At 43.9% G+C, this 25,554-nt stretch overlaps 2 protein-coding genes across 2 annotated transcripts; both read left to right on the plus strand.

Moving 5' to 3' along the window:
- Positions 1-8,051: 8,051 nt before the first annotated feature.
- Positions 8,052-17,960, plus strand: fam20cl (family with sequence similarity 20 member C, like). Its single transcript, XM_072671455.1, has 10 exons — positions 8,052-8,383; positions 9,288-9,463; positions 9,943-10,021; positions 11,187-11,279; positions 12,478-12,593; positions 14,120-14,300; positions 15,539-15,648; positions 15,752-15,833; positions 16,322-16,381; positions 17,714-17,960. Exons 1-10 carry the CDS (start codon positions 8,052-8,054, stop codon positions 17,958-17,960), a joined length of 1,476 nt encoding a protein of 491 aa, XP_072527556.1.
- Positions 17,961-20,668: 2,708 nt separating this feature from the next.
- LOC140547741 (sialoadhesin-like) lies at positions 20,669-25,554 on the plus strand. The gene is made up of 7 exons (XM_072670876.1): positions 20,669-20,717; positions 21,916-22,263; positions 22,355-22,567; positions 22,654-22,989; positions 23,702-23,953; positions 24,044-24,137; positions 24,579-25,554. Exons 1-7 carry the CDS (start codon positions 20,669-20,671, stop codon positions 24,772-24,774), a joined length of 1,488 nt encoding a protein of 495 aa, XP_072526977.1. The 3' UTR covers positions 24,775-25,554.

The raw sequence follows: 25,554 nt of genomic DNA on the forward strand, positions 1-25,554 counted from the left end.
CCATGTTGCACATTGCGCTGCCTAGCTGCAGAATGGTCAGAGTGCCCATGCTAAGCCCTGTCCGCAACTCCAGGCCAATAACACATTAGGCAGGTGGTCATAATGCCTCAGAAAGCTAACGCTGGCTAATCTTGTCAGTCAAATATACAATTTATCAGCAACTCTACAGCCTTCGTTCTTGGTCAGTCGGCCAGATGTGTATGGGTGGTGGACCTTTAAGCACTGTTTTCACACACTGCTAGGTAAGGAGTCGTCCACCCAAGAGGATATCCACCCAGTTTCTTTTCTGACCACTAAAAAAAACCCTACATTCTCTAACTATACACCAGCAAGGGCATATGCAGTAAAGAGGGTTAACTGTATTGCTCCATACATAACAGACAGTCATGGGGCCCTATCCTATACCCTGCTCACCCACCAACCGCCTATTTTCATGCCTTGTGAATATATCTACCCCGATGGGCATTGTGGTCTCGAAAGGTCAATTTCTGGCCTATAGCTGTCTTGGCAAGGAAAACACAGGAGCTCCACTGATTGAAAACAGCCTAGGCTGACGTCAACAGTCAGACGTTCGTCTGTTGCTTTAAATATTTGAGCAAAATGCTTAAAAATGAAGAATGTGGTGACGATAAACTGACCGCTAACCCCCCCTAAAATAACCCCCCCTAAAATCTAAAAGGTCTCAGGGTCAAATCCCAGACAATGTACCAGTGACTGCATGTGAACCAGTGAGGTTACAGAAGCTACTGGGTTACAGCATCTGCCTGTTGTTGTTTTGGTCAGATCTCACTCTCACGGGCAGATGCGTGTCTGAGCCCACTCATGCTGTCAGGTCAGATCCTGCAGTGAGGGATATCTGGGGCAGCAGCAGAATCACCTGCAGCAGCCAGATGTGGCAGCGGCAAATATTTAGGTCAGGCGTGCCTGAGAGCAAGAGAGAGAGAGCAAGAGAGGGAGAGAGTGGTGAGCGCTGTGCATGCTGTCATCTTCATTTGTCAAATACAGACAATTCCCCATGCTGGAGTTGTAAACATACACTCACTGGACACTTTAATAGGAACACCTGTATCACCTGTATTATTCATGCAATAATGTAATGTCTCAGCCAATCATGTAGCAGCAATGGAATGCATAAAACCATGTAGATTCGGATCAGAAGCTTCAGCTAATGTTCATTAACATCAACCATCAGAATGTGATTTTGAACATAACATAAAACTTGCTAGAATTTCTAGTACTTTCTAGAACCACCCCCAGTTCCACTGTCAGCCAAGACCAGAAGGCTAAGGCAGCAGTAGGCCCAGGATCACCAAAACCGGGCAGTTATAGACTGGTCTGATCTGTATCTCTGGATTTCTGCTGAGGCATCAGATGGCAGGGTCCGGATTTGGCACCAACATCTTGAATCCCTGGACCCAACCTGCCTGGTGGAGGTGGTGTAATGGTGTAGATAATGAGAAAATCAGGTCATCTGTCATCTGTGAGCTGAAGCTAAAGTGCAGTTTGGTCATGTAACAGGACAATGATCCAACCCAGCTAACATGTCCAAGTGAGGCCCGTATGGATAGAACCAGGAGGGGTTAAGCATGTGCCACATCTGGACTGTGCAGTGCACACGGGGCCAAAATGGGCCTCATATGAGATTAAGGCAGGCTCCCACAATGGTGCCTGCTATGGGAGGCGTAACCAGCTAGGAAAAGCAAGGACATTCATTCATATTATCAGGCGATGACAGAGTGTGTATCCGTTTGAACCAGTTGGCGAGGGTGTAACTGTGGCCAGCAAGTCGAGACAGAAGAACAGAGTGGACATCCGCTCACGGTGAATGACACACACAATAGTTGACGCAAGAGAACGGGGGGTGGACGATGTGTGAGACATTGCTCTACTCAAAGAGTTCCTCTCTCGTTCTTTGCAGTCTCACTCTCCGTCCTGTCTCTTAAGGGTAATAATGAGGTGACACAGATACACAGATAATGAGGTGTGTGCTGTGGGTTTCCATGCCTTTAAAGGGTCCCTAGACCCTGGAGGAGATGGACCGTAAACCTCAAACACAGTTGTTCCTACTTCAAAAGACAATCCAGCAGAACCAAAACAGAGCTGTAAAACAGGCCGATTCCAAAACCACCAAACTGTTACATCACAGTCCTTACATAAACTCCACCCGCTATGTAAAACACTATGGCGACTTCAGGAGAATATGGTGTTGTTGATACTGGAGAGCAGCTTATCACCTCCGGAATCTGCTGGTTATGGGAACATAAGTTGCTATGGGAACTAGGCCTTATGATCACAGCTTTGTCCTGTGCCAGTGTCCACAGACAGGGAGCTCAAGAGGCTGAAAGCTAACGCTAGCCGACGCTAGTTTTTATCTTCTGTTCTTACCATCGTCTGCTCCCTCAAAAACAAGCTGGACCGCCTCCACTGAACCAAACTGGAGCTGATCTTGCTACTTTATGGAATACGGTGGATAGGGACTAGGGCACAGTTTCTGAAACACCTACGGATCCAGGTTTCCTGGAGCTGGCTTTCGCTTCAGGGCTGTTTAAACTGTTGCACACGACTGTATGAGCACACATGGGCACTGGTATCACTGGACTTACATACTTCCATGCATTTTTCCTGGAGACATTTTAGTAGGAGAATTATGACATTTCACGTTTTCTGCTTCTCCGTCCAACGGCTCTCACTCCCCTGCCAGACCATCTGGGTGTTCAGCTCCGTCTCTGGTCAGCTGTCGCTCTCGCGCGCTCTCTTTCTCTACGCCCCCCCCCCCCCCCCGACTGTCTCTCCGCTTAATATCTGATACCTGTATGAGGAACATACATAAAGAACTATGTGGACAAAAGTATTGGGACACCTGCTCATTCATTGTTTCTTCCAGTATTAAAAGAGATAATCCAGCTCTTCTTGGGGTAAATATCTCTACTGTCCAGGGAAGAAAGCTTTCTACAAGATTTTGTAGCAACATTGCTGTGAGGATTTGATTGCATTCCGCGACAACAGCGTTACTGAAGGCAGGATGCTGGATGATCATCGCCACCCCACCTCATCATCCCCAACTCCCCAACTCATTCCAAAAGTACTGGATGGAGCACCCAGCTCCACAGCTCAATGCTTTCTGGGGGGCTTTATACCCCTCCAGCCCTTGCTTGGAATTATGTATGATGCCAATAGGTTCAAGTTTAACTGCTCAGGCAGTCCTATTCTATTGGCAGTACTTCACTATAGCAACTAGACCAGCTATAGCACAGTGCCATTGCTGAGAGGATTGTGGGTACGATACCCAGGCTCGGCCAGATGCCACTGTAGGGTCCTTGAGCAAGGCCCTTAAGACCTTAAGGTCTTGTCTTAGCTCTCATTGGGAGGTGTTTACATGCTCCAGAGAGACATTGACATATTACACTGCATTCTGGGACTTCTAAACACAACTCAAATCGCAAATCGCACACACACACACACACACACGAGTGGGAGGAGTTTGGACACAGCTTCTGTTTATACAGTGTAGCAATCTGACTCGGAGCATCTGTTTACTGAGAGACACACAGCGTCGGGTCATGGTGCCCTTTCGGCCTGCCTGATCACGCCCCCTTCAAACACACATAGTGGACGATATGGCAACAACTGTGGTACATGATGTCATCACTAATACGATAAGCATAGTTTTTTTTTTTTTTGCAAAATAGGAAACAAATGGATTAAAAAAAAGTATTAAATTTTTTTTAAATAAATGAAATTAAAGTCATAAAATTTAGATTTTAAAATTCTCTCATGAATCCATACAGCGATAAAAAAAAAACATATTTTTACATTAATTTGACATAAATTATTTTGGAATACATAATAATAATATGTATTTACTTCTTTTGAAATATGAAATATTATATTATCCAAAATCTATTTTATATTTAAACATAAGTAAACCTTTGAAATATTATTTGAATTGTTTGTAAAATGTATCATTTTGTTGTTGATATTTTTTAATGCATTTAATGGTGAGAAAACACGTACATACTGGGGTCATAATCGGCATTCCAAAGTTTTGATCTGCACCAAGAGCCCTTATAGCTTTAAGCACGGGTCGGCTCAGCTCGGCTCGACCCGCCATCCCTTAAGATCCACGGAAGACGAGCGTCCAGATTTTTTTTACTTTCCTGCACCGAAGTGGTGGATCGAACTTCCCCTGGGAGTCGCAGACTGAAGACCCCCCTCTTCTGAGAGTACTTAGTGTAGTGTAGAGTACTATTGGTCTCCATACTGAAGCACTTCTGGAAGTTGCTCTGGAGAAGAGCATCTGCTGAAGGTCTTCCAGCACCTTTGGGCTAGTGTTGAAGTGAGTGGGACAGGGGGGGATATTTCACTGGTAAGGGGTGGATTCAGGATGGATGCAATGACCTTCTATGGTCAATCAGGTGTTCGTAAGCAGAGATTCCTGCTGGATTGCTGGTCTTCAGGCAGGAGGCCGTCCTTTCTTTAGCTCTGTGGTGCAGTGAACTCTGAGCAGGTGCATTTGCTGTATTATGGATGGAGCTCCTTCAGCGTGCCTAATCTCTACTCTCTGAAATATTCATGTGCAGACACACTCAGTCCGTACCCTCTGCTCAACTCCGCTCAGTCTCGCTCTCTGTCTCTCTCTCTCTCTCTCTCTCTCTCTCTCTCGCACCAACACCCTGTACCAATGCATCTCAAGCTGGCACTGACGTAGTGTTTTCTTCTCCGTTTAAGCTGTCGCTGGCACTTGACCGGTGTTACAAAGCAGAGCTCTGTGCCTGCTGGCGTGAGGCCGACTCCGAGACCCGCTGTTAAACATCAGAATCTCGGCACAAGCAGGCGTTCGGAGGAGGCCTTACGGAGGAGAGCATGATGCTGGTAGAAAGCAGAGGCACAGACGGGTGGAACAGAGAGGCAGATACATATTTGATGAAACCTGAGCCAGACATTTTCTTCATTTAAGTCGCAGGAGGGCTCCTGAGGCCCTTCTTTGTAGGAGCATTCAGACGCGTTACTGCTAAAGTCTGCTGTCAAAAGCGGCTCTAAATATTTCAACCTTCAGGGCTTGTTGTTGTGTAACAGCACGAGCGGAAAGCCTGCGAACCCAGCACCCAGCACCGGAGCCTTTGTTAAACTCTTCTCAACCTCCACAGGGTTGTCATGGTGATGCTCTGTTCATCAGGCCTATAGACACAGACGCCCAGCAGCCTACAAGCCTCTTTCTATTCGCCTGTCGCACTTTACGCTTACCTAGAAAGACGTACCTCGGGTCTTTCGGTAGACAAGAGAGACGGCTGGTCTTTCGGTAGACAGCAAGTGACGGCTACGGAGAGTAGAGGAACTGCTGGTCTTCTGTAATACTAGAGAGATTACTGGTCTCCTTGTAGACTTAAGGGACAGTTGGCCTTAATGTAGACTAGACGGGCTGCTGGTGTTCTTGTAGACCAGAAAGATTACTGGTCTCCTTTTGGGCAAGAGGGACTGTTCGTCCTTTTGTAAACAAAATGGACTGCTGGTCTCCTTTTAGACTATAGAGACTGCTGGTCTTCTTGTAGACTAAAAAAATACTAGTGTCTTTTTAGACTAAAGGAATTGTTTGTCTTTTTGTAAACAAGAGGGACCTTTTGCCTCCTTTTAGGCTAGAAGGACTGTTCGTCCTTCTGTTAACTAGATGGACTGCTGGTCTTCTGGTAGACCAGAGAGATTACTGGCCTCTTTTTAGCCTAGAGGGACTGTTTGTCTTTTTGTAAACTAGAGGGACGTCTGGTCTCCTTCTAGGCTAGAGGGACTATTTGACTATCTGTGAACTAGATGGACTACTGGTCTTCTTGTAGACCAGAGAGATTGCTGGTCTCCTTTTAGGCTAAAGGGACTGAAATTGTTTGTCTTTTTTTTGGACTAGATGGACTCCTGGTCTCCTTGTAAACTAGAGGGACTGTTCATCCTTTTGTAAACTAGAGGGACTGTCGGTCTCCTTAAAGACTAGAGAGATTACTGGTGTGTTTTTAGACTAGAGGGACTGATGAACTCCGTGTGGACTACAGGAACTTTGTAGACTAGAGGGACCACTGGCATCTCTGAAGACTATAGGGACTGCTAACCTCCATGTAAAGGGGTTTACTTGTCTCCTTATAGAGGAGCTGCTGGCCTCTATGTACACTATATTAAAGGCTGGTCTCCCTGAAGACTAAAGGAACTTCTGGAGTCCCTCTAGACTAGAGAGATTGATTGTTCTGTTGTAGACTAGAGGAACTGCTGGTCTTTATGTAGACTATATTAAAGGCTGGTCTCCCTGAAGACTAAAGGAACTTCTGGTGTCCCTCTAGACTAGTGAGACTGATTGTTCTGTGGTAGACTAGAGGAACTGCTGGTCTTTATGTAGACTATATTAAAGGCTGGTCTCCCTGAAGACTAAAGGAACTTCTGGAGTCCCTCTAGACTAGAGAGATTGATTGTTCTGTTGTAGACTAGAGGAACTGCTGGTCTTTATGTAGACTATATTAAAGGCTCGTCTCCCTAAAGACTAAATGAACTTCTGGTGTCCCTCAAGACTAGAGAGACTGATTGTTCTGTTGTAGACTAGAGGAACTGCTGGTCTCTATGTAGACTATTTTAACGGCTGGTCTCCCTGAGGACTAAAGGAACTTCTGGTATCCCTCTAGACTAGAGAGACTGATTGTTCTGTTGTAGACTAGAGGAACTGCTGGTCTTTATGTAGACTATATTAAAGGCTGGTCTACCTAAAGACTAAATTAACTTCTGGTATCCCTCTAGACTAGAGAGACTGATTGTTCTGTTGTAGACTAGAGGAACTGCTGGTTTCCATAAGGAGAAGGTTTCCTTGTAAAGGTATCCTTGTAAACTAGATGAACTGTTTGTGTTCTTTTGTATACTAGAGGAACTGCTGGTCTTTTTGTAGACTAGAGGGACCACTGGTCTTTTTGTAGACTGGATCTACTGGTCTATTTCCAGGCTAGAGGAATTGCTGGTCTCCCTGAGAACTAAATAACCTGCTGGTGTCCTAATCTTTCTATAGATTATAGGGACTGCTAGTCTTCCTGAAAACTAGACAGGTTACTGGTCTTCGTCTAGACTAGAGGCATTGCTGGTCTCCCTGTAGACTAGATGAACTGTTAGTCTTTCTGTTTAGTAAAGGAACTGCTTATCTTCCTGAAGACATTAAAGATCCTGTTGGTGTTCCTTTAGACTAGAGGGACTGCATGGTCTCTCTCCGAAGAGTTGCAAGACTACTGGTCTTTAGTTAGAACACTGATCTGAGGTCGGTCTTATCTTTCCATACAGTCCTATTCAGTGTGAGCATGAACTGACCCCTGCCTTAGGCCTTACTGTTGTTCTGTAGATATGGGCAGTGGATTTTCTATGGTACAGATCGTCTTTCTTTTGTCTGGATTGTAGAAATTGTAGGGTCCTGTCTTCTGACTACAGGGATCACTGGTTTCTCTAAGTCTGTAGGGACAGGTGGTCTCTCTGGAGATGCGGTGGAGTTTGTTCTTGTCTGTTTCTCCATAGAGAGTCCTTCGACTCTAGGGATGGTGATCTCACTGTGGATCTTACTGAGATGTGGGTGGGTTGAATGAATAATACAATCATGGAAGAGAGAAAGTAAGATAATGTGGGCCTCTGTACCTGTAACTGCTACTGAGTGACAACGGGGACAAGTAAACACACAGCAGTTCAGATCATCCTAACCTGGCAGTGCCCTTTTTCGCTCTGAGGGATAGAAGGTGAACAAACAGATGAAGAAAGCCGCGAGTGATAGCGGCACTCCCTCATTTTTACTGAGGAACTCTCACTGGAGCCATAAAGACAGGTACGTTCACCAAAGCTGGACAGATTCATTGTGCTCCGGGCAGACTTGGGCGGATTGTTCGGTTTGGTGGTGGTAGCTCAGGGAGCAGATCTGAGCGCTGCGTGATCACTCTCTTGAACGAAGGCCTCCTCAAGGGTTCTTCGGTAGAGGAAACATGACACTCAGAGAACCATTTAGATGCTTCACCCGGTTAAGAACTAACAGGATGCTCTCTCTCTCTGCCAGTATGAGAGCATGTCGGTATCGCCGCCTGCCGGGTATGTGCGCCTTGTTGCTGTGTGTGTCGGTGGTCCTGCACCTGCTGGTGGCTGTGCTCGTTCTGTCTGTGTGCCCCCCGACCTGCGAGCCCCCTCAGCCGCCTATATCTCAGCCGCAAACCAACCTGACCTCCGTCAACACGGTTAACGGCGTGATACGAGTGGAAGCGGCGGACCTCGCCAACCTGGAGGCTCTGTTCTCTCACCCGTTGTATAACCTGCACGCTCCACCCTCCCCCGACGAGGACTGGCTGCTGAAGATCCGATCCAAGGGGTCCGAAGAGCAAAATGCAGAGCAGTGGTGAGAGGAACATCACTTTTATTAGCTTTCATTTTGCTTACACTGTATGTCCAGATGTTTGTGGACACCCCTTCTTTGCATATGAATGCATTTAGCTACCACTGCTGACAGAGATTGACACACAGCTTGTCTAGTCCCTGTAGAGTAAGTTCAGTCAAAAGAACAAGAGTCTATAGAGCAGATAAACATGAACCTATTGGCACTGTGCCCAATAAGAGGCATGGGCTAGGGGGTGTATAAAGCCCCCCAGCATTAAGCCGTGGAGCAGTGGAAGAACTGTTTTTCTTTATAATGATGGTTGGTGGTGCTCCATCCAATACTTTTAAGATGAGTTGGGGAGTTGGGGATGATGAGGTTGGGGTGGTGATCATTCAACATCACCTCACAAACACTCTGGTTGTTAAATGCAATCAAATCCTCACAGCAATGCCCTTCCAGAATCTAATAGAAAGCCTTCTTCCGTGGACAGTGGAAACAGTTACTCCAACAAAAGCAGGAGAAATGTTTAAGACCCTTGATTTTGGAAGAAACGGTGGATGAGCAGGTGTCCCAATACTTTTGTCCATTAAGTGTAAGTTTGAAGAGAAAAAATAAGTTCAATATGCTCAAGATTGGATAGAGCTCTAATTATGCTTCTAAAATCCGCCCATAAGTATTTGGACACATAGCCAACTCTTGTCCAAATACTTATGGGCTTATTCTTGTCCAAATACTTATGGCTAATGCAAAGGGCAGGTCAAATATCTCACTTTCTAGAATCAGCCCATAAGTATTTGGTAAGAGTTGGGTCATGTCCAAATACTTATGGGCTGATTTGCATTAGCCACTCCCACCTCTCCACCCACATTTCCATGATAGGACACACCCTGTGTCACCGATTTAAAAACTGCCCCCTTCCTTTCAGGATGAGTAACAGCAAGGAAGGCTACGACCCCGTCAACTGGAACAGCAGCGCAGACACCCACCCGCCTTGGCTTCAGTTTCACCTGGGCATCTCCCGCTGGCAGCTGTACCAGCACAGAGATGCCAACCTGCCTGTGCTCCTAAAGCAGATGGCAACCAGCCGCATCATCAGCGCAGGTAGCTACTGCTCACTCTGATCTCTCACACTGTCCCTGCGGAAGAAAATGAGAAAGGCCACTAAACAGATGGACAGAGATGGAGCAGGAAGACCCCTAGTGGAGAAAGATGGAATTGCAGTGGAAGAACTGTGTTCTCTGGAATGATGGATGGTGCGCCATCCATCATTCCATCTTATAACCTTTGGGATAAGATGGGGAGTTGGGGATGATGAGGTGGGGTGGTGGTGATCATCTAACATCCTGTCCTCACTTACGCTCTTGTCGCTAAATGCAATCAAACTCTCACAGCAATGCTCCTCTAAACTCTAGTAGAAAGTCTTCTTCTTTGGACAGTAGAGACAGTTACTCCAACCAAAGCAGGATCAGCTCTTTTTTAATACCCTTGATTTCAGAGGAAACAATGAATGAACAGGTGTCCTCATACTTTTGTCCATGTGGTATACTACACTCTGCTGTTCTGTGTCTTACATGTCGCAGTTCAGAAGACAGGAGGAACCCAGCTGAAGTTGGTGATGACGTTCCCAAACTACGGACAGGCTCTATTCAAGCCTATGAAGTGAGTCCAACGCATAACTGCCATTTTTACACACGTCTGTGGCTGATCACGATGATGACAGTCACAGCCCTCAGACACTTGCCAAGTTCACTGAATCATTTATGTCAGTAACTGAATCATTTATATCAGCTACTGAATCATTTATTTCAGTCTCTGAATCCTTTATATCAGTAACTAAATAATTTACATCAGTTACTAAATCCTTTACATCAGCTACTGAATCATTTATATCAGTTACTGACTTATTTATATCAGTTATTGAATCATTTATATCAGTTACTGAATCTTATATCAGTTACTGGATTATTTATATCAGTTACTGAATCATTTATATCAGTTACTTAATAATACTTAATAATAAAACTGAATCAATAATATCAGTTACGAAATCATTTGTTCAGTTACTGAATCCTTTATGTTAGTTACTAAATTATTTACATCAGTTACGGAATCCTTTTTTTATCAGTTACTGAATCACTTATTTCAGTTACTGAATCATTAATATTAGTTACTGAATCCTTTATATTAATTACTTAATTATTTCCCCATAATTACTAAATCCTTTCTATCAGCTACTGAATCATTTTTTATCAGTTATTGAATCATTTATATCAGTTACCAAATCTTTTATATCAGTTACTGAATCATTTATATCAGTTACTGGATTATTTATATCAGTTACTGAATCATTTATTTCAGTTACTGAATAATTTATATCAGTTATTAAATCTTTTATATCAGTTACTGAATCATTTACATCAGTTATTGAATCACTTATATCAGTTACTGGATTATTTATATCAGTTACTGAATCATTTCTATCTTTTTTGAGAGGAACAGATTTGTCAGTAACCAGGCTTGATCATCTCTTTGAGAGAAACACATTTTGAGAATTAGCTCTAACAGAATCATTAGGAAACAGAGGTTCACTTACTTTCACACACACTCGCCTGTGCAGGAGTGTAATTAAAGCTAGGTTCTTCAGTGTGCGGCGTCACTGTGGAGTAAGGCTACATAGGTCCTGTTGGCCTTTAGTTGGCCTTCACCCTGATTCCACTGAGTTCAGCAGACGCTTTAGGCAACAGGAACTCATACTGTCCTTCAGTGTTGCATGGAGCTATAAAAATCTGATCGCTTCATCAGTCTCGTTCTATTTTTACTGCAGACAAGCGAGACACGAGGAGACCGACGTGAACCTGTATTATTTCTCTGACTTTGAGAGGCACAATGCTGAGATCGCAGCTTTTCACCTGGACAGGTACAGACAGGACACAGCCTTTTAACCTCATCGTAAGGTCGGGCATCCCTGCTCAAGTGCTGTTTTTGCAGAAAGTGCCGTGTTTAATCCCCCCCAGTATAACAGCAAACTGTTTTCATCTGAGAATAATAATAATAATAATAATAATAATAATAATAATGAGAGTTTGATACAGGGACGTGACAAACCGTGAACCGGGCCGATGCTAAAACCCTCAAACTGTTACATCACAGTCTTGACTCCCCAACATTTCCAAAAACTCCACCCACTAGGCAGCTCTACGAGTTGTTATGCGAACCAGGCCTCGTGCCCATGGCTTTTCCTGCGCCCATGTCCACAGAATGGGTGCTAAAACGGGCAAATGAGGATCTGAGTTAGGCTAAAAACAATGCTAGCTTTTACCATCGCTTCTCTCCACCATCTGCTTCCTCGGAAACACCTCAGACTGCCTCAGCTGAACCGAAATGGAGCTAAACACACATCAGAAGGGAAAGCACTGGCTTAAGACTTGAGAAAGGCAAATCAAGGGACTGGGGGCAAGGCTAAAAGCTAACCGGCTGCAAAAACACAACGGGAGGACAGCAGTCTTATCCGCTAATTAAGGAATAATTACAGTATTTTTTGCTGTATTGTTAAAACTGTGCTATAATATGGGGGTTCTGCAAGCTGTTGCCGGTGCCATAAACCATAAAATCAGCGAATTTCACTCTAAGGGTTCTAAATAAGGTTGAAAAAACCCAGAACAGATACTCATATACTTACTATTTATACACCAAATTTTCATTTCCTGCATTATTTGGCACCTTCACTTATAAAATCAAATAAAATATTATATATCTATATATAATATAGTATCTAATATTATAAAATATCATATTTATATTTTATTATTATTAAATATGTGTAAATATAATTTTTTTTGTTCGAATTTCATGGTATTTTTGTGTATGGCTGTATATACAGTATAAGCAGCTTCATGCTACCATTATTGTTGGATGCACTGTGACTGTCTCTTCAGGCCACACTTGATAAACATATGCCCCCCAACCCCCCCGCACCGTTCTGCATACGGGGAAGAGACCGCCGTCATTTAACAGAAACCCTTTTGTCTGAAATATCTGCAGCTCTATTCAATATTTTGCTAGTCACTCCCTCGCTTCCTCTTTCTTCCTCCCTCTGTCTGCTTTCTGTCTGGAAGGATTCTGGGTTTTAGGCGGGTTCCTCCGGCCGTGGGAAGGCTGGTTGACGTCATCAAAGAGATTAAGGATGTCACCACAGATCATAAACTGGCCCGGACCTTCTTCAACTCCCCAGGTTGGCTTTGGCAGCGGTAAAGCTGTTGCTTTGCCTTTAAAACATTTGTGAAATGTTGGCCATTCATGTCCAGCCTTAAGGGCTCATAATTTACGCAGTTCTTTCACAGTAATTACTGAACAATTCATTTAATGTACTCAATAATTCATTGTAATTAATTAATTAATAGGATATTTACTGATTGGGAGTGGATACTAAATTCATAGTACTAAATCATTTCTAATGGATATGAATGAACTTACTTGCAGATACAGACTGTGTAGTAGTTATACATGACGTATAGTAAATACTGAACAATTTAGAATACATACTGAACAATTTCATTTTAGATAGTAAATCATTTTTAGTGGATACTAAATAAGTAGATACTGATTAATTCATATTAGATCCTTAATACTACTGTACTTAGTGGATTCTGAATAATTTACATACTGAATAACTGTGTTATATTTGAAATATGAGTTATATTTCATAGTGGGCACTAAATAATTTAAAGTAGATTCTGAATAAATCAAAGTGGATACTAAGTAACTCATTGTAGTTGCTTAATAATTCATAGTGGTTACCTTCAAAGTGGATTCTGAATTATTCAAATTCATAGTGGATACTGAATAATTTATAGTAAACACTGAATAATTCATAGCGGATACTGAATAATTCATAGTGGATACTGAATAATTCATAGCGGATAATGAATAATTCATAGTGGATACTGAATAATTCATAGCAGATAATGAATAATTCATGGTGGATACTGAATAATTCATAGCAGATACTGAATAATTCATAGCGGATTCTGAATAATTCATAGCGGATTCTGAATAATTCATATTAAATACTAAATCATTCATAGTGGATAATGAATAATTCATAGCAGATTCTGAATAATTTATAGTGGATTCTGAATAATTCATATAAGATACTGAATAATTCATATGAAATACTAAATAATTCATAGCGGATTCTAAATAATTCATAGCGGATTCTGAATAATTCATAGCGGATACTGAATATTTTCTATTAGATCCTGAATCATTCATAGTGGATACTTGTGGGCTTGATTCCAGACACCTGTGGCAACGGGACTGAATGATACACCAGAATTGTATGTATGGATTGACATGTATGTTTAAGTAGTGTTTCAGCTTTAAGTGCTTTTTGAATGAGGCACAATACAGGGCAGCAAATCAGAACAGAGCTTTTTTTTCTTTTTTACATATATAAGTCCACAGTTATATAAACACCTTATTCATTTCTAAGGGACGTAGCGAGGCTGGGAAATGGTTAAACTGGGTTCGGCCCATAACACCACAAGATGAATGGATGATATGGATAATGAAGTGCCGTGACCCTCTGGCTGTTTTAGGAGATACACATTGCCTCACCCCTCCTTCCTTCAGTGTTACTGGAACTCAGGCCCGCCATCTTACTGTTGAGTAATAAGTGACTGGTTGTGTTTTTTTGTGCTGTTGTGTCAACTTTTGCTTCCTCTGTGGTTTCTCGCCCTTTATCTCGGCATGAGTCAGTGGGGAACGCGTGTTTTTATGGCCAGTGCTCATACTACTGTTCCACGGAGCATGCTGTGTGTGGCCGACCCCACTCTCTGGAGGGCTCCCTGGCTGCCATGCTGCCTGACCTTGCCCTGGCCCCCCGCCGCTCATGGAAAAACCCTTGGAGGCGCTCTTACAGCCGCAGCAAGCTTGCACTGTGGGTGGAGTGTGTGTGTGTGTGTGTGTGTGCAATAGAGTGATGAGGTAATCATTAAGTTGGTAGATGTGATGTGAATGCACTGATTCAACTGATTCAAACGTCTGCAGAGTATTTGAATAAGAGGAGATGAATCAGGACCAATATTCCACATAGGAACACCATAGCAACCACTTAGCAAGACCTTAGCAACCACCTAGTATACCATAGCAAACACCTATCAACACTATAGCAGCAACCTAGGACACCATAACAACCACCTACCAACCATCTAGCAACCACCTAGCAACACTAGAGCAGCAGCCTGGGATACCACAGAACCCATGCAGCAACCACTTACAATAGCACAATAGCAAACTCCAGTAATACTGTTGCAACCACCTAGGATACCATGGCAACCACCTATCAACCACTTAGCAACACTATAGCAAAAACCTGTGATAACATAGCAACCACTTTGCAGCAACCTGGGATACTGTAACAGTCACCTAGCAACCACTTAGCAACACTGTTGCAACAACCTAGGATACCATAGCAAGCATGCAGCAACCACTTAGCAGCACTGTAGCCCCCCACTTTGCATCCTTCCTATTGTGACCACCTCGCAAAAAACAGTAGCAACTACTTGTAATTCCAGGACAACCACCTAGCAGCAATATAGCAACCACCTATTGTTCACTTAGCAACACCATAGCAACTAGCTAATAAGACCATAGAAACTACCTGGGAACCCCCATAGTCACCATCTAGCAATATTACAGCAACCACGTAGCAACATTACTATTGTGACCACCCAGCAACGCAATAGCAAACTCCTTTAATACCGTTGCAACCACCTAGGATACCATGCCAACCACATATCAACCACTTAGCAACACTATAGCAAAAACCTGTGTTTAAGTAACACTGTAGCAATCAGCTACACTACCGTTGTGACCACCAAGGAACACAATAGCAACCACCTATCAACCCCTTAGCAAACCCATAGCAATTAGCTAAGAAGACTATAGAAACCACCTGGAGCACCATAGCAACCATGCAGCAACAACCAGGCAAAGATGTTTATAAATACAATTATTATTATTATTATTAATATTTTTATTATGTGGTGATTAGTTATGTCATCATTATATGACTTTTTGCAGATATTGGCTGCTTATATGTATGATTATGATTACGTGTATAATTAGAAGTCCATCATTAATATGGCTGTGCCTGGATGCCGTCTTACGTTCCAGGTGGGAGAACACCCCAACGTACTGCAAAGCTGTGAAAAAGACTCCGCCTTACAACCGAGGAACCCGACTGGTGGATCTCATAGACATGACCATCCTGGACTTCCTGCAGAGTAAAGACCTTCGTAGTTGGAAGATTCAAGACTCATATTAGCAAATTCGTACCATATTTCCGCTGACTTTTCCAGCATTCTCTGCTATGTTCTCTTATGGCAGGTAATATGGACAGACACCATTATGAAACGTTTGAGATATTTGGCAACAACACGTTCCTCATACACTTGGATAACGGGAGAGCGTGAGTGTTTGAGCAGTGGCAGTCTTACAGCACACCGCAGGGATACAGACACAGAGTCGCATTCAGATATGTACACCACTGGTCCAAGAATGTATTAATTATGTACCATATTAGGCCAGCAGCCCCAAACCTGGGTCCTGAAGGCCCACTGTCCAGCACATTTTAATGCTTTCCCTGCTCCCAGACCATCTGACCCAACTAATGACCTCAATAGCAAGTCCTTACAAAGCTGAAGCTGAGGAAACTCAAAAATGTGCAGGTCAGTGGGCTTCCAGGACCAGTGTTGGGGACCACTGTAGTAGACCAATGGAGTGCTTATGGCATACTGTATGTACATTGGTTTAATGCATAATGGCCCACACATACCACCTTCATCTGGCCTACATACAGCTAAGGAGTGACCTTGATGAGTTCCTCCTAATCTAACTGCTGGAACAGCATATGAACTTTACTAATCATACTCTGTGTGATGTGTGTGGACGCTGCAGGTTTGGCCGATACTCTAAGGACGAGCCCTCCATCCTCACCCCTCTTGTTCAATGCTGCAGGTAAATCTGACGTTACTCTAGAGGTCAAATTATTATAGTATAGAGTCTGTCAGGGATTCGTGACTGGAGCAGTGCTAAGCTAGTGGTGTTAGTAAAGAATGAATAAGAGCCAGAAGTCCAGCTAGCAGCTAGCGAGATACATAAACGAGACAAAACACTGCACTGTCAATTCTGAAATCAACACAGGGTCAAAATGATTGATATAGGGTCAAAAGTATACAGACAGCACATCTAATATTTGGTTAAATGTCTGTAAGCATTAGCATTAGACGCTTATGGTGGCCATCAACAAGCATTTGGCAAGAATTCTGGTTGGATATTGGTAAAGTTCAATTAAATTAGTTGGTTTTCTGCTACAGATCCAGTGTTTGAGTTCATTAAGGATTTGAGTTCTGTCCAACAAACCCTTTTTAATGTGGGTACAGAGAAGCTAGAGTAGCTGTAGTCCATCATGATCACTATCAGGAAGTCAAAAGGCCTTGAACATGGCAAGTTAAAAGATATATTGGAAGTTTGCACCACTGATTTAATGTCCAGTGAACCACTCAGTGAGCGTTCCAAGTGGATGCTTGTGTCTTGCTAGGTGGTTGGGCCCAGCTAACATAACCATGTGGGGCCTGTATGGGTAGCAACACAGGCTTCAAGATGACCCACCAGGGTCGGTGATGGGACCAGAAGGGGTTAAACATGTATACAAGGCCTAGATGGGACCCATGTGAGATTAGGGTAGGCAGTAATCTGGATTATTGCTACATTAAGAATGTAGCCATAACATTAAGACCAATTGATTTATGGACTCCACCAGACCTCTGAGAGTTCTGTGAGTTGTGAACTGGGGCCTCCATGGGTCACATCAATGAGCCACTTAGGTGCCTGTGACCCTGCCACGGGTTCACTGGTTGTACTTCCTTGAAGCACAATCCCACAAGACCTGTGTTCTGACCCAGTCGTCTAGACATCAGTGTTTACTTACGGCCTAATACTGTATATCCACCCCTTGATAGATGCCACTGTATGTGAAGATACTCAATGTTAGACTGATCGGCCTATAAATACCAGCCATAACTGTAAATCACTAATTTGGCAACCCCACTGGTTGCCAAATAGCTTCAAATTGCTCTGCATCTCCACTGTTTTCAGACTGTTCTAGCAGTTTCACTCCCATAGCTTTCCTTCAGCTTTGCGCTAGACTGCACTGGCATTGCACCGCGCCAGTCCCTCCTTGTAGCTGGAGCCTTTTAGCACAGGTAATGACGGCTGTACCCTCAGTGCAGTGCAGTACAGTGTGCTGCCATTCCTACTAAAGCAGCTCTGACCTTTCCTCTCTTCCAGAATCCGCCGCTCGACTCTGCTGCGCCTACGTCTGCTCTCCCTCCCTCAGTACCGCTTGAGCAACATGATGCGGGCCTCCCTGTCCCAGGACCCTCTGTCTGTTGTGGCCCCCATGCTGGCGGAGCCACACCTCTCTGCGTTAGACCGGCGCTTGGCAACAGTACTTAAGACCATCCAGCGCTGTCTGGCACAGCATCAGCAGCACAGCTACGTCATATACGATGACATTCCTGACTATCCAGGCTAGGAAGATGCTGGGAACGCTGTTCCGGCATGACTGCGCATGACGGCTTGGTGACTGATTGACTGATTAAAGCAAGGTGTGAAGTTTATCTCCTAGGTTTCGCACTGGAGCTACGAGGCTAAGCTAACAAGCAACGGACACTTATGGAAGTCATCACACACTTTCTCCAAACTGTTCAAAGGTCCATTTTAAAAACGTGTATGAATGTAAAAAATGTATTATTGTATTATTTCAGCAACATTATGATGATTCATAATCATTATTCATTTTCTTTATTTCAAAGCTAAATAAAGCGATTATCAGGTCAGGTGGTTCTTAGGGTGTTGCTACAGTGTTACTGAGCAGTTGCTGTGCTTGCTAGAAGGTTGCTATACTGTTTCAAGCGAATGCTATGGTGTTGCAAATTGTTGTTATGGTATCCCAGGTGGTCGTTATTGGATTGCAGATTGAGTTTTATATTTGACATAAATTTGGATATGTCATATTAAATTATACACATTGGGCAGGACGTTCCAGAAGCTTTCCAGAAGCTTACCAGAAGCTACCTTATCCATTCCACAATCTTTGTTTGAGGTCACTGTCCTGTAGGATCTCCCATTTGTGTCCAAGTATCAACCATCTAGTTGATGTTTTAAGGTCATGCTGAAGAATTCTGAGGCTGTCCTCCTCCTTCTTCACTACTTCATTCACTTTGTGTAACCACCACCCTGCTAAACAGCTGGTCCAGGGTTTGCTCAACAGTTGGTATAGGGGTTGAATGCCTCACATTTACTCCTCGAAACAACCATTAAACGTTTATTGGCTTCTTTTTTGAACGGCAGCGTATCAGTCCATGGCTATTTACAACTAGCTCGACAGTGATGCTGTTGTCCCAGCAGCTTCCAGATCAGGGCAGGCCTAAGCCTTGGTGGTTCTTGTGTTGTTCCTGACCAGCCAAACCAATTTCCTCTTAGCTAAGGGTGACAGTTTGGGTCTTCTTCCCATGTATTTAAACTAGTGATCTTGGAATCTTCAGTTATCTAGAAATGGATCTAAGTGACATTCCTGACTTGTGTCAGGAAGTCTATGATCATCCTTCTCAGATCTGCACTGAGCTCCTTGAACTTTCACCATTGTATACTGTGTATTGGTCAGTCCAATAAGTGCTGACAAACAAATCCTTTTCATGAGGACACAAAGAAGCTACCAGCTGCAGTCAATTATGATCACTAACAGGATGGTAAGAGAGCCTGGCCTTAGCAGGTTCAAAGACTTGGATGTTGTTGGACTTGTGTTGCTTTCACAAGAACCCTCCAAAAATAGAAAAAAAACTTCCACCAATTATTCTGTCACAGAAAAAGGAGAGTGACCCCAAGCAACCCCAAACAGAAGTCATCTGAGACCTTATTCCAGTGAGGAGAATTAAACAGAGCTTTGTTTGAACTGATAAGTGCAGCGTTGTTAACAGTTAGCAGCCAAAACAATAGGTCGAGTTAGCTTCTTGGGCAAACTCTGCATTCCACCTTAAATAGTGGCCCTGTTTTATCGAGTCCATTTCAACAGCAGAGCCCCCCCCAAAAGTTCGGGGACAACAAACACTTTAGCTTTTATATTAGCTTAACATTCCTCAGAGCCCATCTTAACTCCTGAATTTCACCTGGTTAGAAAGCAGACTATGGTAGAAATGCTCTGTTCTGAAAGCGGGAGAACCACACTCCTTTCTCGGGTTCTAAACCAGCTCTGCTAATGCTAATACACACACTAAGTGATCTGACTGCAGAGCTGAATGGTCAGATGGGTCAGTCAGACTGGATTGTAAGATATTAAACACAGTTTAAAAAGTTGCTCCAAACAAAAGTTGATCAGATAGTAGATCAGATTAGAATATAGAAACTGGTACTAAGTATAGTGATTTTACTGCTGTTTACTGGCTGTATTATTTACAGAAACACAAAGATGGGATCGTTATCCGCATCGGCCTATAGTCAGCATTAAGAGGATTGGATTGGATCGAGGGGTAAAAAACCTTAAATTGGAACATCCCAAATTTATATATATATATATATATATACATATATATATATATATATATATATATATATATATATATATATAGTCAGACTGCAATCATGCATCTAACCATTGCTCTAGTTCATGCTCAAAATAAACCTCTTGTGATATTATCTCACATTTTCCTTTTTCAGAACCAGCATTTCACAACACACTGCCGTTCACTGGGTGTCATCAGAAACCCCAAACCTCTTATGCTGCTCACAATGAACAGTCCTTCTCAATGCAAATATACACTTTCTGATTGCTTCACATCTGATCACGTCACAAAAAAAGGGGAAGCAAACCCAGTCCGGATGAGGATCATGTAAACTCCTTGGTCAAAACACTCACATCCCCCTAACCCACACCCGACACTGACACATTGCGCACCACCTCTACCACTGAGAAGAAGTACCAAGAGGATGTAAGTAACACACCTTTTCTTTGCCTTATTTACTTTTTATGTACAGTTTACTGTTTGCATATACACACACACATATATACAGGGGCGTCGTACAGGCCGATTCTGAGGGCCGGTGACTGACAGCGAGTATTTTGGCAGGACTGTTAGAATTCTAGGGCAACCCTGCATATGGACATATGATCTTCAAAAAGCCATCAGCTATGTCCAGTCCTGTATTTTGTCTGAGAAAGCCTTCTGTATTCTTTTCTGAAGAACGATGGACCTCAGAATCCCATTGCTGGTCATTGAACTCCTGACCGTTGCAGGTAGGATTGCTCTTCTTCTTCTTTTTTTTTTAACTTCATGCAGTAAAACTTCAGAACATGATGTGGTCCATAGTATAAGTGAAGGACAAATGGATTTCCCTTGTGCTGTGTGGAGTGTGAAGAGTCCCAGGCTCTATTGTTGCCTTTTTCAGGCTTGATAAACTCATAAATGCTTCAGTAATGGATGGTGTGCTTCTTACTGATCTGAGGCCAGTTTTGCAGTTTGTCTGGTAATGGTTAAGACAAAGGTTTGGTAGGTTTTGCAGTGTAGCTACACCGTAAATGAGGATGAAGAAGGTTGTGGCTGCTAATTTGATGGGTGCCATGCAAATGTTGGGGCACCCCAAGAAATCTGTACTGAGATCTTGAACTTCTACTGAGGTCGCAGGCCTTGAATAGCTGGTTAGGGCTAAGGCTTGTTCACAGGCATTGTTAGGAAAGGCCCGGTGATGCCAATTCCAGAGCTTTATAAATACTCCTCAGATACTCCTTAAACACTTGCTTATGTGGTCACTGAGACTTCATGGCCCTTTAAAGACTGCTGAGAGACTGCTTAGCTCTTATTTAACGTTAGCTCTGGGTTCCTCTCTGGGCCGCTGTGCCGTTATGCAGCTGGGTTCTTCCACTGCAGTCCTCTAAGGCTGGTGGATAGCATGGCCTAGAAGAAATGCTAGGGCAGGCATATCACCATAATGTGCTAAACACAGACCCAATTAAGGGACAATTTGCAATTACATGTAAATAATCTGTAAATAATATTGTTGTAAATGAGCACTAAAGCCTAAATGACTCTGCTGCCCTCTGGAGGCTGGTTGCAGTACTGCTATTAGCGTGATTTTTAAATTGATCTACTATGGCAGAAAAATATTATTATTAAATATTTAGTTGTGTTTAAAAGAAAAATGTCATGGAAACATGAAAATAAATTATGAAGAAGATTAATAGAAAGATTATGTAGAGGAGGGGAAAGTCTATGACTAAGTATGTCCCGATTAGATTATTTCGCCCCCCCGATCCTCTTAATCCTGAGTATCAGCCGATACCGATCCAACCCAATCTTTGTGTTTGTAGAAATGATCCAGTCCCACAGTTTCGATCAGATGAGCTGCTGGTTAATCCGTTCAGTAAAATCCTTAGAGCAGGTGTCCCAATACTTTTGTCCTAATCGTGTACCTAACAGTTCGCCTTCCACTTTCAGGTTCTCTGGGTGAGAGTCTCAGGGTGGTCTGCGATCCTCAGACTATCTGTGCTCTGCAGGAGTCAGAGGTGAAGCTGAGATGCTCTTACTCAAACACCAACATCAGAGCTGTCTTCTGGTTCAGCTCCAAGCAGAAAGCTAAATGGAGGAATGAGGAACATCCAGAGGATTTAACTTTAGACTCAGACTACGCAGGACGTGTGAACTACACTGAGACCACCAGCTCCAGCTTAACTCTTACAATAAGAGAGCTGAGAGAGAGAGACTCAGGAGAGTATCAGCTCCTGATCATTACAGACCGAGGAGAGACACACCTCAGCTCAGCTGCAGTCAGTCTAATGGTTACAGGTAATGAAGCTGCTGGTCTGGAGAAAGCTGGTCAGTTATGCTCATCTTATCTCTTGTGTGATGATCCGTTAACACCTTTAACTCCATTCAGATCTGCAGGTGAAACTAAACAAGCCGCAAACGCTCACCTGCAGGACTTCCTGCCCTCTGACCTCCGCTCGCCAGCTCTACTACTGGTACAAGGACGGACAATACACGGGAAAAAACACGAGCAGCAGTAATCCCTTCTCTGTTCCCAAAGGTCAGGATGGCAGTTACTCCTGCTCTGCTCTCGGCTACAACAGCATACTCTCCCGTCCACTGTGTGAGTAATAATGCAGACGAGGGGCGCTGCGACGTTTTGATGAAGTGGTATATATGAGATCTTTTAATGGCTACCTACCATTTCAGGTGTTTCTGGTCCGAACTGTTGGAATGTGACCTACACAGACAGGAGAGTGTGTGTTTCGGAGGGTTCCTCAGTGGACTTTCCCTGCACTTACTCATATCCCAGTGGTCTCACAATTACTGAGGTGTTCTGGCATTACTCCTGGACAAAGGAGCCAGAGAACCTGAGTGAGGAAGAGCAGTTTGCTGGCAGAGTGGAGTTTATTGGAGATAAGAAGAGGAACTGCACTCTGAGACTGAGAGATGTGCGAAAGGCCGACTCTGGGAGTTATTACTTCCGAATCACCACTGGAACACATGTGTTCTCTGGGAAACCTGGAGTCATCCTGAACGTCACAGGTAACATCTCACGCTGAATTGCCCTTAGCTGTAGACTCTATCCCTGTCGATACATAAACAAGTACCCCAACACTCACACAAATAGCCCTTTATTACCTGCGAGCAGTTGAGGCTCGGACTTTGCGAGACCTCTGAAGGCGTCCCGTGGTATCTGCCGCCAAGCCGTTAGCAGCAGATCCTTTACATCCTAGAATTTGGGAGGTGGGACCTCTATGGGTTGCACAAATGAGGCTTAGGTCGCTGTTTTACAGGTGGTTCCTTTCTGGAACCACTTTAGGTAGGTACTATACAGTCCACAAGACCTCCCTGATGTTCTGGAGATGTTCTGAGGCCAGTCATTTAGCCATCACAGTTGGGTTCTTGTCAGGGTGTCAACTTCTTGTTCACTTGCTCACCTTTTGACAGATCCCACTGTAGAGTGGTGTTAATTTTATGGTTAATTGGTGAGTGCTCCATGTTAAGTAAACGTAAAAAAACCCCCAAAAAGTTCTGAAAATATCCAGTGGGTGGCAGAAGTACATTAATGAACACTTGTCTTAAGCTAAATCAGACATGGCTGACTGATCATCAGTGTGTGGTGGTCAATGCTAGCTGCTTGTGTTTTCCTGTTAATGGTTGGCTAGTTAGCTTACGCAGGCAAGCTCTAGGCAAAGCGTCCGAATACTCACATATTCCAATGACGTATTCTTCACCTGTTGTCGTGCCTGTTCAGATCTGCAGGTGAGAGTGAGCTCCAGCACAGCTTCATCAGATGGACAGACAGTAACACTGAGCTGTAGCAGCACCTGCACTCTGCCCAACAACCCCACTTACACCTGGTACAAGAACGGACAGCCTGTAACTAACAAACCCAGCAGAGACAACAAGCTGTACCTGAACTGGAGTGAAGTCGCGGGCATCTACTCCTGTGCTGTGAGAGGACTGGGGCAGCTCCACTCTCCGGAGCTAACGCTTAGCGGTGAACGTGAGTGAAAACCAGCTGTTTCCAGCTCGGAGACACAAGATGGTTGTGTTCTGTAACTTAACATGTGCTCTATTTCTGAACGTCCTGAAGGTCCACCGGAAAACCTGCTGTTGATGTACGGCACAGTGGGCGCAGCTGTGTGTCTGGCCCTCGTCCTCCTCCTCACAGCAGCTCTGTGGATGTGGTACGTGAACGGAGGCGATTTACTACACACTATATGGACAAAAGTATTGGGACACCTGCTCGTACATGTCTCTTCTGACATCAATGGTACTAAAGAAAAAAGCTTTTATTGGACTAACTGAGCGTTAGTGAGGTCGGGATGTTTGTTAGATGATGATCACCACACCACCTCATCTCTAATTCCTCAACTCATCTCATCCCAATCATTCAAGAGAACACAGCTAGTTCCACTGCTCCACAGCTCAATGCTGGGGGGCTTTAGACCCCTCTAGCCCACGCCTTGCATTAGACATGGTGCCAATAGATTCATGCTGATCTGCTCCAGAGAGTCCTGTTCCTCGGGCAGTCCATCTAATCTGCACCTCAAAGTAGCTGAAAGCGTTCATTAGAAGGGGTGTCCGCAAACATATGGACATATAGTGTCTCTGTGTGTATCTTTCAGGAGGAGAAAGTCCAGGTCGTCGAAGGAGCACATGAGCACAGCGGAGAGCAGGCAGGTGAGCATGGATGAAGTTCACTATTCCAGCATTCGGTTCCCACAGTCCTCACACAGCACTCAACTTGAGACCCCCAGAGAAGCGGAACACGTCCAGTACGCTGCTCTGAAATTCAGCAGAAATGCCACCGTCAACCGGTGAGGACGTCTGAGGTTTAACTGCTGGACTTGGGAGTGGACTAGGACCATGCACAAATTCCTCCTCTCCGTTACTACGCACTTTAAAAATTTAGCTCGACCTCTGACTGGCTGAGGGCAGGCATCTGGCTGAGGGTCTCATCAGCTTGAAGCCCCCCAGAATCCCAGCCCAAAGGTGTTCTCCTCCCATGCCTTAGCCAAGCAGGCATGGTCCGCACTTCACCAAAGCTTCCTTCGTACTTGTGGCAGGTTTTGGACGACAGGTCTATGGTAGGCTGGACACTGCTTGGTGGACGGCTTGGTGGACTATTTTCAACCCAGCTAGCCATGCCATGCCATTACCATGCTGCTTTCAGCTGCCACACATTAGACATCTGCAGCAAACCAGCATTTCGCTGCTGTCCAATGAAAAACATGCATCTCCATTTTGGTCCATTTTTAGTTTCCTCCATGGTTTAAACCCTGTAGATGAATGGACCAATAGAAATGCTTTAAATTTCTTAAAATAAACTCTTATTTTGCTTGGAATTCCATTTAAAGTGCAGAATGTTTTTGCATTCTCCTGAAAAGTCACCCGTTTTTCACTGGACAGCAGCGATATGTTGTGTTTTCAACACTGGTATTCTGGTTGACCAGCATTACACCAGCATACTAGACCATCCAGACCAGTAGAAATCCATCTTTGCTGGGGGTTTTTTCAGCACGGATGAACATGATTGTCAGTTTTTTAGAGTCACATTAAGAAATCTATCGTTTTAGCGTGTTGCTAATGTATGTACTATAG

This window comes from Salminus brasiliensis, chromosome 25, assembly GCF_030463535.1.
Source record: "Salminus brasiliensis chromosome 25, fSalBra1.hap2, whole genome shotgun sequence".
NCBI lineage: Eukaryota > Metazoa > Chordata > Actinopteri > Characiformes > Bryconidae > Salminus > Salminus brasiliensis.

Excerpts from the sequence above, each read along its gene's own strand:
- LOC140547741 (XM_072670876.1), top strand. The coding sequence starts at position 20,669 with ATGGACCTCAGAATCCCATTGCTGGTCATTGAACTCCTGACCGTTGCA. Across the intron at positions 22,264-22,354 it reads AGTCAGTCTAATGGTTACAG|ATCTGCAGGTGAAACTAAAC; the intron begins GTAATGAAGCTG and ends AACTCCATTCAG. Across the intron at positions 22,568-22,653 it reads CATACTCTCCCGTCCACTGT|GTGTTTCTGGTCCGAACTGT; the intron begins GTGAGTAATAAT and ends CTACCATTTCAG.
- fam20cl (XM_072671455.1), top strand. The coding sequence starts at position 8,052 with ATGAGAGCATGTCGGTATCGCCGCCTGCCGGGTATGTGCGCCTTGTTG. Across the intron at positions 10,022-11,186 it reads GCTCTATTCAAGCCTATGAA|ACAAGCGAGACACGAGGAGA; the intron begins GTGAGTCCAACG and ends TTTTTACTGCAG. Across the intron at positions 14,301-15,538 it reads AGCCGCAGCAAGCTTGCACT|GTGGGAGAACACCCCAACGT; the intron begins GTGGGTGGAGTG and ends CTTACGTTCCAG.